The 12,608-nt window shown below is 44.1% G+C and overlaps 1 protein-coding gene across 6 annotated transcripts in view; it reads right to left on the reverse strand.

The window, feature by feature from the left end:
* mctp1a (multiple C2 domains, transmembrane 1a) overlaps positions 1–12,608 on the reverse strand; it is a 126,205-nt gene that overhangs the window by 7,526 nt on the left and 106,071 nt on the right. For 5 of the 6 annotated variants that reach the window (XM_068703074.1, XM_068703072.1, XM_068703073.1 and 2 more), the window contains 3 exons: positions 4,258–4,367; positions 3,382–3,491; positions 2,990–3,087 (listed from right to left, as the gene is read on the reverse strand). In XM_068703074.1, coding sequence (XP_068559175.1) covers positions 2,990–3,087; positions 3,382–3,491; positions 4,258–4,367 — 318 coding nt within the window. Of the gene's footprint in view, positions 1–2,989; positions 3,088–3,381; positions 3,492–4,257; positions 4,368–12,608 lie in introns of those variants that run through there. The other variant, XM_068703075.1, reaches the window with a different exon arrangement.

Raw genomic sequence — 12,608 nt, forward strand, 5'->3', positions numbered from 1 at the left:
AAAAGTGGGGAAGGACAAAGCGGAGGAGAGAGAGAGACCTCTGCTAGATGTAAGTGATGGCATCTGGCAACGTTTCAACCTCTAACTATCCTGCCTTTGACCCTCATGTCCAATGAGGTTTCATCCCCAACATAAATGTTTTCTAAAAATATTAACCTGACTCCCCACTGCTCATTAGGCGCTAAATTGGAATTCATGCTTATTTTTGTACTGGGGGTTTGATCCAGCTCCCTTACACCATAAAGGGCCACTTGGCATGCTAATTGCCTTGGCCTTACTTACGCACTCCCTAGCTCACGTGGCTAATGGTGTCGTAAAACATACTAGTGCACTGACACCTCCCAAACGCCAGGTAGGGAATACTCTGCACTATAAAGGTGCTCAGTTTTGCCTCGTTTAAGAGGACATGAAGGATTCCCTGATAATGACCGTAACGATAGCTAACGCTGGTAAAAGAGCCAAACCAGCTACAAGAAACTGTTACCCAGGGAGGGACAGTGACTCTCTCACGCAGACACGCACTACATACCATGCCAGCCTTTAACATTGCCGCTCACAGGGACATAATGATTTAAGTAAACTGTTCAGGTGGTAAAAAGGCAACTCTGCCTGTTGCAGCTCCCATGCACCACCGAGAGTTTAGTATTTAAAGGGTGTTTGATAGTGCTGTTAGGGGCCCAGTGTCATTGATTTAAAGAGCTTGGTTTGCAAAGTACCTTCCATTCACTGTTCAACCAATGAGAAGTTGGTATTGTTGCAGCTAAATGCAAAGTTTCTTTTATGTACACTATTAAAGAGAAATGAAAGATGAGAAAACTATGAGAGTCCTAAAGCTGCTCCACAGTTACTGTGGTGCTGTACAGCGACTTACGTTATGATGGACTGTGGCCCAGTGTGGATGCCCTTTATATATAAAGTCATTAGGACCTCATCAGTTCTGGCTGCACTGAAGCACCTCTAAATGATGCGGAACACTGCACTGAAACACCCCGAGCCCGCCTCACATGCACGACTACTGGGAGAGTGTGTGTGTGTGTGTGTGTGTGTGTGTGTGTGTGTGTGTGTGTGTGTGTGTGTGTGTGTGGTTATGTATCTGCGTTAGGTCACACCGGGTCCCTGAAATAGCACTTCATTAGTCATCCAGAGTATCAGGCATAGTGGGCCCCAGCACCAATGCCAGTGGGTGCTATGGACACATGCCCGTGGAAGGGACGCTCCATTTGGACCCCAGCAACTCTCTGCATCATCCAAGAGCCTAAAGGGCTTGATCCCCACAGGCGGCTTTGACCCAGTGAGGCGGGAGCAGGCAATGAGGTGAGTCCAACACTGCAGGCAGCTGCGGGACGCATCGCAGAGCAGAACGTTCTGGTCTGTTTTTAGCCAACGACCGCCGAGCGGGGTGTCGTCGCAGAAAATTAACCTTTAGATTCAGTGAGAAAGTGATCAGTGCAGGTTTCAGTTCTTCATCAGCGGACTGAGCAGTGAATCTAAATTCCATTGACCTTATGTTATTGATACAAACAAGGCTATCCTGCTTTAAACAATCAAACGAGTCATCTCCAATATTCAATCAACTCTACTTGTACTTTCTGTCCTAATTCCTCCCCCCGTTTCTCCATTTCCATCCTCATCCTTTCTCCCTGAAATCTATTCTTAACCCTCTCTCTTGGTCTTTCCCTCATTACTCGGTAAGCCTACGAACTGTCAGTGAAACCTGGCAACAATTACCATTCCGACAGCTGCAGCAATAACTGTTACAGTAGCACTTATAGTATAACTTATACAGTAGGCACAACTCCAGCAGCACGGGCACCAGACCAGAGCAGCATGTCTGCCCCCACCTTCCCTCGCCAGCAGGCCCTCATTAGGGGCCTTGTAAAGGCCTCATACCTGCCGGGCCTGGGCCCCTTCACTGCTCCGCTCCCCCTGTCTCCAGGTGTGTAAGGTGGCTGCACTTCACCAGAGGGGACAGCTTAGGCTCATTTAAGCCTGTGGCTACCTGCCTTCTGCCTACTGCTGCAGCAGGCCTCAGTAAACTATGAAGCTGTAAAACTGCACGGGGGCCGAAAGGGGGAGAACACAGGGGGTTAGCGGGGGTGTGTAGGGGAGCAAGGATTATGACCCTGTAAAGATGAAAGAAGTTGCGGCAACAAGCGATCAAAGAGGAAGTGTGTCAGCGCTGATGTGGCAGGGGATTGGTCATATCAGAGGCCCCGGGTCAGCTTCAGCCTGCATGTGCGTTTAAGTGTGCGTTCATGTGCGTGTGTACTGAACTCAGCACAGCAGGGCTTAACGGCCACAGCGGACACCATCGGTGCTGGATAACACAACGACTTTCACAAGCTGCCGCTTAATTGCAGTTTAAACTGCATTTTGTCCTGAGCAGCACAGCACGTTACTGTTAACACACACACAAACTACACACACGCCTACACACCTATATTTTCCCTAACGAAGCATCTGTAGTCTTCAGCCACAAAGTTAATCTGATCTCACGGTTAATGTAGAAGCAAAACCGCATGGGGCTGGTTAACTGTTGGTTTACACTCTGTTCCAATTACTAGCATAGCTGGGAAACAACAGCTAACTGTAATTGTGTGTGAGTGTATGTGTATGGAGTCAATCAACCTAGTTATATGCTGGGCACTAAACTCACTTAACCTCGTTATCTTATTACACAGCTCCAGCTATGTATGTGGAAATTGAATTAGACTAGGAAGATATTAATAGGAAAACACAGAAACGACTTTGAAACAATTAGATTAGATGTCTGCATGGCTTAAACAATGGATAGTCAGTTCACCCTACATGAAAAGTACAACAGTGAGGCGCCAACGGCTGAGAGGAGGGAAAATAAAGAAAGGAGACAGAGTTAGATAGAGGAGATAATAAAAGGAGCCCTAACCCTTGCCCATGTCTGGGACTGACAGATGTGTTGTCAAAAAGATATAAGAGATGAGACACAGATGAAATTGGAAAGTTCACCCACCACTTGTACATCTGAGGGCACTCTGGACAAAAAGTCTAGCAGCTCGTTGTTATCAATAGTGTAAGGGTCTCGCAGCTTCTTGGTGAATTTATTCACCCCTGTAGAGAGAGAAAAATGGTGGGGGCAAACAGGGAAGAGATGAAAAAGAGAGGTGGACATCAGCACACACTGCATGTTGAACAAGTTATTAAAGCCTTTGTGGTTGTACTCTGAAATGATGTATTACATTTACTAATTGTTCTCCCCCCCTCAGTACAAAACATTAAAAGCAGCATGAAACATAGACATTGCATTGCTCTGCCACAGGTTTACTTCACTACAGTATTTACATTTAACTTTACACTTCCAGTACATGGAAATAAACAGTACACATTTTTTTGACATTAGCTCACCCCAGGCTAGCACAATGTATCGTAGAGGGATATAGTAGATGATGATGGTGGCTGCTCCGAAAGCCACAATGGCCAGCCAGCTTAAGAAAGGCACAGTCCAGTTGAATGTGCTGAAAAGAGAGGAAAAAGACTGTAAAAATTAGGAGACATGGCAAAACTCAGTCCAGCCGAACACGACGAGAAAGAGTAGAGAGGAGAGTCAGGGAGGGCATTTTATTTCTTTTCAACCCAAACAAGATGATCTGGTTGCCCCTGCACAGCAAATTCATCACATTTAGTGGAACTGTGCAGAGGGAAATAACTTCACCCCGAAGTCTTACAGGTCAGCAATGCAGGGTCAAAATGGGCTATACCTCAATACAAGTCACTATCTTATCAGTAAAATGCTCTCAAATATACAAAAACACAGGTCACAAATGTGTCAGCTTGATTTGAAATGCTTTTAAATATAACCAAAGGAGTAACCTGTAGCCTGACTCTTATTTTATTACGGATTTTAATCAAAACTAAAATCCCTTTGCTTTGTATGTATCTGTTCAAAAATAGGAGCACCTGTGTATGTAGGAGTGTACAGTGAATGAATGGTTTTGTGTGTGTGTGCATGTGGAGTGATGTGTTTAATCTAGTATGTACATGATTCAGTTAAGAGGTCATGCAGGGTTAAGTGAGATGTGATAGACACAAAGACAGACAGCCTGTGTGTTTGTCTCTTGGGGCTGGGTGTCACGCTGGCAGCGTTTCCTGAGAGCAGAACTGAGTTATACTCGGTTAGGCTGGCAAGGGGAAGCGGGGCAACCTGGCATTGCAGAAAAAACACTGGGACGTGCGGAGCTGAGCGGGGCGGGCCCGGTGCCGAGGAGCGGGCTTACGACTCACTTCTTTATCCTCTCGCCATAGGAGGCCACTTCATCCAGTGCATTCTGCACACTGATGCACACGTCCTGAATGGCATAAAGCTTGTTCATGAAGCCCTTTCTCTCCGAGTCCTGTAAGAGGACAGATAGAGATGTAGGCGAGGGAGAAAGAAAGCAAGGGTGAGGGAGGAAGAGATGGAGAGAGACAGTGAAGAGAGGGGAGCAGAGAGAAAGAGGAGAGAGACAACAGAGGCTGGGCACAGGCATCTTTGTGAAAACAATACATTTTAAATAGCGTCAAAGATTTGGGGTGGGGAGCCAAATCACCGGATATCCTGCATGAACTGACGGAGTGCTTTAATAGAGATACAAAGTCGGCAGAACAAATCAAAAATGCTCACACAGGAAAATTTGAATATGTGAATAGAGAGGCAGAATTAAACTGAAAGCCGAATGGATACATCAATCTTTGGGCTCTCTCTCTCTCTCTTTCTGCTGCCAGGACAGCTAGGAAGACCGGGCAGAGCCCTCTTTTGTTCTGCTGGCTGGCACACTGTGATGATGTCACCAGCCATGACATCATTAATATCCTTATTAAACGCCGTCACCCACCATGAAGAGCTCTTCCTTTTCAACTTTTGATGGTTGAGAACTTGAGAATACTGCGAGGAGTGGGGGGAGAAACCACAAACTAGTCAGACAATCTAAGATCTACAATCCCCTCATACTGAAACAAAGTGAAGAATTGAAGAAGTCATGCAACAGTCAACGAGCTGCCTGCTGACTGAGCGACAGCAAAGGGACAGGATGGATCTGGACAGAATGAGGTGACGGAGAGTGATCGAGAGCCGTTGGCTGAGTGAGGACATGAACACACAGACTGGTTGAGGCCGGATGTGATTGGTGGGCATGCTTGGGAGACAAAAGGGGGCACAGAACAAGAAGAGGAGGACTATCTATTGTCAGAAGAGTTACAAGAGCGTCCAGCGGTACTAGTACGGGTGGGCAGTTTGTAATATGGCTATGGTAGACTAATATTATCAGATCATCCAGGTCCAGTATGTTACCACATCAGCAAGTGGACAACTCTCAAAAAAAGATTGCTGATATAGTGAGAATAAGTTTGGTTTTATTAGAGGGAGGGTGGAGGTTGCTGGTATTTTCTCACTTTATTGAGTATTTGTTAAATAAATGAACACATGCAAATAAAAATTATCCTTTATAGTTCAAATAAGAAATAATTTGGATTTCATAAAGCTGGGAAAATAAGGATATTACACAGCTGTTTGAAGAGTTTACATTAATTAAATCGACAAAAAAAGATAGAAAAGTTCAAGAGAAACCAACCCTGCATGGCCACCAAATGTTTCTCTATGTGAGAGAAACAGCAATGGCTGTGCAATGATGAAGACGGATGGCCATTGTTAGATTAGAGAGGTAAAACTCAGAGTAATCCTCATCATTATACCCAAAGAAGACAGTAAAGTAGTCAAAGACATGAAACCTCCAGGACCCCAGAGGCCTTTACCACATTTCGCTCCTTGAGGCCAGGGCCCCCCCACCTCACCACAACCATCCCATTGAGACCCAAAACACTCTCCACTGCCCCGAAACCCACCCCCTTCTTTTTACTCTGCATCCAGGATCAGATAATGTGAAAAATGAACCATGGAGCAGTCAGGGAGACCACATGGCCTCCCCAGCAAAACCACACAAGACAAATAGATATAATTAGACAGCGTCCCTGGGTTATTTTTCTTCACAAATATTTTACAAGACTCCCTTTCTTTCTTCCTCTCTCTCCTCCTCTTCTCAGTCCTTTCTTCAGAGTCCATCTGTTTTTCATTGCTCGCTCAAACAAATCTCAGAATGCAGGGTCTATTGTGCTGGGCTGGGTTAGGCCGAGCCGAGCCAGGCTGGGCCCGGTCAGGTCGTTTTATTTTCGGGAGTGTGTTTGAGGGCCAGGGGAGTGGTGTGAGAGAGCGGGCGGGGGTGGAGAGGATAGGTCAGAGGTCATCGGAGTATAAACCATTGCCACATGCACCTCGGACTGCGGTCTGACTCGTATTTCCTGTCTTCAAACACAGCTCAAGGAGGCGGGAGGTAGCAATAACACAGAGGGCCACGGAGAACCTTGTTTTCCCAGCTTCCCTGCACACTGCGCACATATGGAGCCAGGCAACCTGTTCTTATAATGGAACCTAATATGCACATATGCACATACGCACACACGCACGCACGCACGCACGCACGCACGCACGCGCGCACGCGCGCACGCGCGCACGCGCGCACGCGCACACACACACACACACACACACACACACACACACACACACACACACACACACACACACACACACACACACACACACACACACACACACACCCTACAGCTATTAGATAAGGTTGATCTGCACACCTGGTCTTGCTGTGTGACTCTACAAACGATATTATATCCTGACAAAGATTATAGGATGAGGGCCCTTGACTTCTAAAAACAGGTCTCTTTCTCTACTGAGCAAGTTTGTTTTAGACTGCAATGTCATCGCTGATAGAAAGGGAAGTGATACAGAAAGATGAGAGAGACTTTGCATTCACACATCAGTCAAGGTCAAAGAAGCTTTTTTGTTGACTTAGATGTTTGACAAAAAACTGTGAAATATTTGAATCAGGGGGGTGAGCTCTCTAAGGCAGTCTTGTCATGCTTTCTACCAGCTCACATGGTTTTCCAGTTCTGACTAGTTTCTAGTGTCACTCAGGAGGATGAGCAGGGTCTGTGCAGGAGAATCGGGGCCTGCATTCCCATCCGCCTCTTCCTGTGTCTGTCAGGAAGACTAAGTAGGTTTGTTTGGAGACCTGAAGGCACGGCTAATAAAATTAAATCTGCAATGCCTCTCGCTTTGACTTGGCTACAGTTGCAAGTCATGTTAATGCTCAAAGTATGCTTCAAATCCCAGCACCCCTGACAACAGTGTTCTGAAGGATGCCGCTGCATGACTTGAATCATTCCGACAGATAGTGTAATAAGCTTGCCTAATGAGTTTATCATCATGCATTTTAATAGACTGCAACTTTAGGTTAATCTGCAATGCGTTTCACTGATATGTTAGAGTGACTGCCAGTTCTGTTTGTCTACTACAAACTGTCATTGCAGTCGGCTGACAGAGCATTCATTCTTGACAAGTTCATCTCCTGTAAGACGGGACTGAATCTATGTAGATATGTATACTCATCGGTACTCATATGTGTGTCTGTATATGAAGTATAGTACAGTACATTTACAATTATGGGCAATGTGATTAACTGCACTTAAGAAATAAAGTGTATCTGATTCTGAAAATAATCCTAAAGGTCTTTCTGCCAAAACTACATTAAACAAAAACCATAATGCTTTATACAAATCATGCAAAATGATTGCATATATAGTAGAGAGCTGTAAGATTAAACAAAAACAATATATATGCAGGAATATCAAAAAACTGAATATATTTTAGCATCCCCAGGTGTGGGTTGACACATTAAAATGAGAGAATATACATACTGCTTTAATTCATTTTCTGAATGTCCATGACCATCAGTACTCTACTGATTTGCTTATTTAAAACATCAGTAATTTGTGTCTCCAGAATGCATACTTTAGAGTGCCTGTATAATATTAACAGAAATTAATATTCAGGCCTTTAGACACTTCCGTCATTAATATTAATTATCTTTGTCTTTACCTGTGTGATGGTCTCTCGCTACTTCTGAAAAGCATTTGTTTTATAATATATTTTAGGGCCAGGGCCACTCTGAATGTAATGTGAGTTTACCATCTCCATTGAGACAATTTGTTTATTGCTTGAGTGAAATGTTTCTATGTGCAGAAGAAATCTTGACATCAATTAACTCTAATCAGGCTGGTAGCAGAAATATGTATTGAGTTGGTGTCCTTTGTTGGCATATAAATTCTTCTTTTGTGGTTATGTCCAAAGTTTGCATCATTGTTTGGATGTGTGGAGTGTGACATGAATTCTCAGCCAAGCACCCATCAGTTCAGCATTAAGCCACCCTGTGTACAAGTGTGTGGAGCAGGCTGCATCATGGGAGTGCTCCTATCAGCAAAGACAGAGGCGGGAAGGCTCGTTAAAGTGATGCGAGCTGTTTGCATGCGTTAAGGAGAAACAACCCTCGGTGACACCAGAGAGAGCTTGGGACACACACACACACACACACACACACACACACACACACACACACACACACACACACACACACAGCCCAGTCAGGCTAACCACATTGCACTTGCTGGTAAATTGTGGTAAACAAATGTGGTAAACTCCTTGAAACACTTGATTAAATATTTAACAAAGGAAAGACGCTCACTGCCTCTGTGTACTCGACTGCTCCATTTCTCTTTCAGGGAGATAGCATCATGCCAGAGTACATCTATATGCAAAAGTGCAAAGAGAGCAGTTGTAAACTTTTACAAAGACAGTTTGTTCTTCACTGACCCAAGGCCTAGAGCTAAACAAGAGAGAGGTCACTGAGGACTTAGCCCATTACGATGGACTCAAATATCTGTCCTATATCTATTGGGTGGAAATAGAGAGAGGCATTTGAGACTGTTTTAACCTCCGATCACAATGTTCTCCCTGCTGGGTTACAACATAAAAATGATAAACCTAACCGTTATAATACAGCACCATACATCCCATCACACCACGAAATGAGTCTGAACCACTAGTGGCTGCTGCTCATTGCCGCTGTGCTAAAATTGCACCTGTTTTTCTTTGTTTTTCTTTTTGCCTCGCTCACTCAGCAGCACAGTAAAAATTGAAATGTCATATAAAACGTGACAGGATGCTAATATGTGGCTCCCAGAGGGCATCTGAAAGCATTCTTGTTGATTTTGTAACTGCAGAGGGAGGCGGCATCCCTCCTATTTCCACCCCAGGAAAAAAGAAAAAACATTGAAAAGTTGAGCAAGTTGAGGAATGCTTTAGAGGCGACACAAATTCAATTTCCAAAGCCTGTGCAAGAATTAGGAATGACAGAATAATAAATAGTGCATACAATTAGCATCTACTGTGTACTTAAAACTTGATGTGTTGCAATCTCTCTGAAAAAAATCAAATAAGGATACAAGAAAATCATGATTCTATACACATAAACAAGATATTTGGCTGCTCTTGTCGACTTGCAGCAAATAAATAAATATAACAATAATTTAGCGATTGATGAAAGTGCAACACTGTTCACTGGTAGGAGGCTTTCATTTGCTCATTAGAATTCACTGGTTGTATTCAGTTCAGTCTAGTAGTATTTTGTTTGGCTCTATACAGAAGTAAATATTCTGAGTCATAGTGAAATGGGCAGATGTCCTGTCTCTAAAATAAAGCAAGTAAGACTATACTGTATATAGTTAGTACATTGCAAAAAGCCTAAAAAAGTCCATTAGTTCATTCATGATCAAAGATAATCTGATTGTTAATCAGCCCAATGAGACAACTTTGTTTTGCATATTTTCATGAAAATGGAATCAACTGCAATTGTAAACTTTTTGGCAGCCAGTCAGATGCAGTCATAGAGTACTTTCTGTCTCTCATGTTGACCACTTAAATGAAATAGTTCAGCTCCTAAACCAGTCACATTATGTAAGCCAAAGATTAAACTAAAACTACTATGTTTCATCTGTGTCTATTCCAAGTATTACCAGCTCCACTGGGGAGCGATGAGTCACAGATTTTACCCCCTGGGAGTTAAGAAAGTCCCTAAAGGGGGAAAAAAAATAAACTTGGCAACCCAGTGGCCTAGAAGAACAGATCCCCTCTGTCAGGAAATGACAACAAGACGAGACAAAAAGCCCTGTGACCGGCCTCAGATGCCACCATGCAACCTGGCACCTCGCCAGCGCCACATGAAAGAGGCAGATGTTCCCCCTTTTTTTTTTTTAAGCAGCAGCTTTAATAAATAATTTATCTCATACAACAACTAATCCATGGGCGAATGTGGGGAATACATCTCTATTTCCCTCCCTCTCTTTTTATCATAAGCACATAAATATCTGTTTAACTAGGGTGTTGAGATGTGCTGCACGTCCTCCTGGCCCTCATCAGGCGGCTCGCACACACACAGAGGCCACGTTATGATCTGAAGGGGCGTCCCACTCCCATAGGTCCAATGTAAATGTAAGGAGAGTGTGCGTGTCTGTGTGTAGGATGAACAGAGTTTTCTTTGAGAATATCCGTGTGTGTGCTGAGGGTTGCTCCCACAAAGCCAAAGTCAAACTCCAGTTTAGACTGTCAGCCGAAGGTGAACCAGGCAGGCACAATGCTCTCTAGTACTAATTAGTCTCTTCACCTAGCCTAGTCCCATAGCGAGGATAAATATACGCATACGTAAAAGAGGGGGACAGAGGGAAAGAGGGAATAAAAGAAAGAGGCGGTGGCGACTTATTTTCAGATTGACCTCTGCTTCCTATCCTAAAGAGGTTTCTGGTGTTATGAGTGTGTGTTTGTGACTCTGATGAGTCGGGTGGCAGGAGGTTGTTTGTCACTGATCATCTTTACCCAGCTCCCCTTGAGGCCTCTCATCACCTCCACCACACCAGCCACTCTATCAGACTCAAGGTCAGGCACGCACACACATAACTGACTACCATCCCACAACTTCTGCGCTTCCCCTTCCTCGCCTCCTGCTGAACACCACCCGACCCCCGCCCAACCCGCACCCCAAGCCTGCCCAATTCTCCCCCGCTTTGCCTCACCTCTGCTCCCCTGCTCCGGCACTCTCCTTCCCCTGTCCTTCCCAGGATCCAGCCTGGCAGTGTGTGATGAATGGGACAACATTACTCTTGTCCTCTGTTGGCCTGGTTTAGCTGCTCCAGCCCATCACCCCCCATCTGTCTGTCTGTCTATCGGTTTGTCTCTCTGTCTGGGTTGACTTAAAACATATGCTACTGTGCAATCTAAACTCTGGATTCATTTGTTTTTACAATACACCAAGATAAAAGGTACACATGGGATTTTACATCTTATAAGTTACAGACATTTGGTAATTGGGTTAGCAATTACATTTATCGTTAAGACACATTTAGGCTTTTTTGATTCTGTAAGGTGGACTATTCTATATTTAACTAATTAAGATTTTGAACTACATTATATTACATTTTTTTATCAAGTAAATCATGTTTTAGTCTTTCAGATCTGGTTCATCACCTAGGTCTGTAAAGCTCTTGCTAACTTTTGTGTACCTTTAATTACATATTCATGTTCAGAGACACAAGCAAAAGAAACAGCTGTAACATCCACGGTTCTAAACTTTGTTTTGGAAGGAGAAAAAAAAACGACAGAGCGAGAGTGCATCGCTATGAAGTGTAGAGATCACGTCTTCAAAAAAGTAAATAAAATATGCATCCTCTCTGTGCTCATTACAGATTTATGACTCTTGTTAAAAGAAAAGGTGGCGGCTGCCTTCTTACATGTCTGACTTTCAAATTCAGACGACAATGCTGTCAAGTGTTGTGCTCCACATTCTGTCCAATGAGAGACTGGGAGGGCTGAGTGTGTGCCATCTTCAACATCCTATTTGGTGAGAGTTGCGAAAAGAGTAACTTTGAGTGGATGAGAGCACACAAGAACTCCTCACCTACAGTGCAACGAGTGCTCACCGTAATCCTTTGATGCATAGTTCATCAGTCAAAAAGTTCAGTTGCTTCAGCCGCTTGTGTGCATGTGATTCAGAACAATAACAGTTGGGGGAGTAGACATTGCTGCATTAGGCATAATGAGCATTGGGATTTGCTCCAGCAATATGAAATAGTTTTGCTGTTTCTGTAGCAACTTTTAAGGAAAAGAGCTCACAAGTGCATTCACATCACCCCAAAACTGCACACACACATGCACACACGTATACACACCAGTGTTCTGAAAATCATTAGAAAATATGTATGCTCTGTAATTATTGTCAGTGACTTAGGGGTCATAAGGTGTGAAAACAATCCTTATTTGTAAGATGAATACAATTAGTGCTTCCAAAAACAAAATAAAAAGAGAATCTAAAAAAAACATACTAAGAGGGAATTGTATTCCCTTATGGCCCCTCTCACTGAACAGAATATACCCCAAACAGGTAAAAATTCACTAGAGTCACTCCCAATATCACCCTTTAGTACCCCAGAGCAAAACACCCTTGCACCTCAACACCTTGCAGGGTAATATGTCTACAGTGCTACAGGGAAGTCACACAAAAAGACGGGGGCAGCCTTCCATGCTGGAGCCCCATTAGCTTCTCCATCACCTAAGAGAGCAGGCAGAGGCCTCGAGGTTGGGTTGCGGGCCAAACGTGCAGTGGGTGGGTGTTGATTGAGACGTGGACAGGTGACAAGTACTG

This window comes from Cebidichthys violaceus, unplaced genomic scaffold (genome assembly GCF_023349555.1).
Source record: "Cebidichthys violaceus isolate CVI_PGR_0920_01 unplaced genomic scaffold, fCebVio1.0.p SCAF_9, whole genome shotgun sequence".
NCBI lineage: Eukaryota > Metazoa > Chordata > Actinopteri > Perciformes > Stichaeidae > Cebidichthys > Cebidichthys violaceus.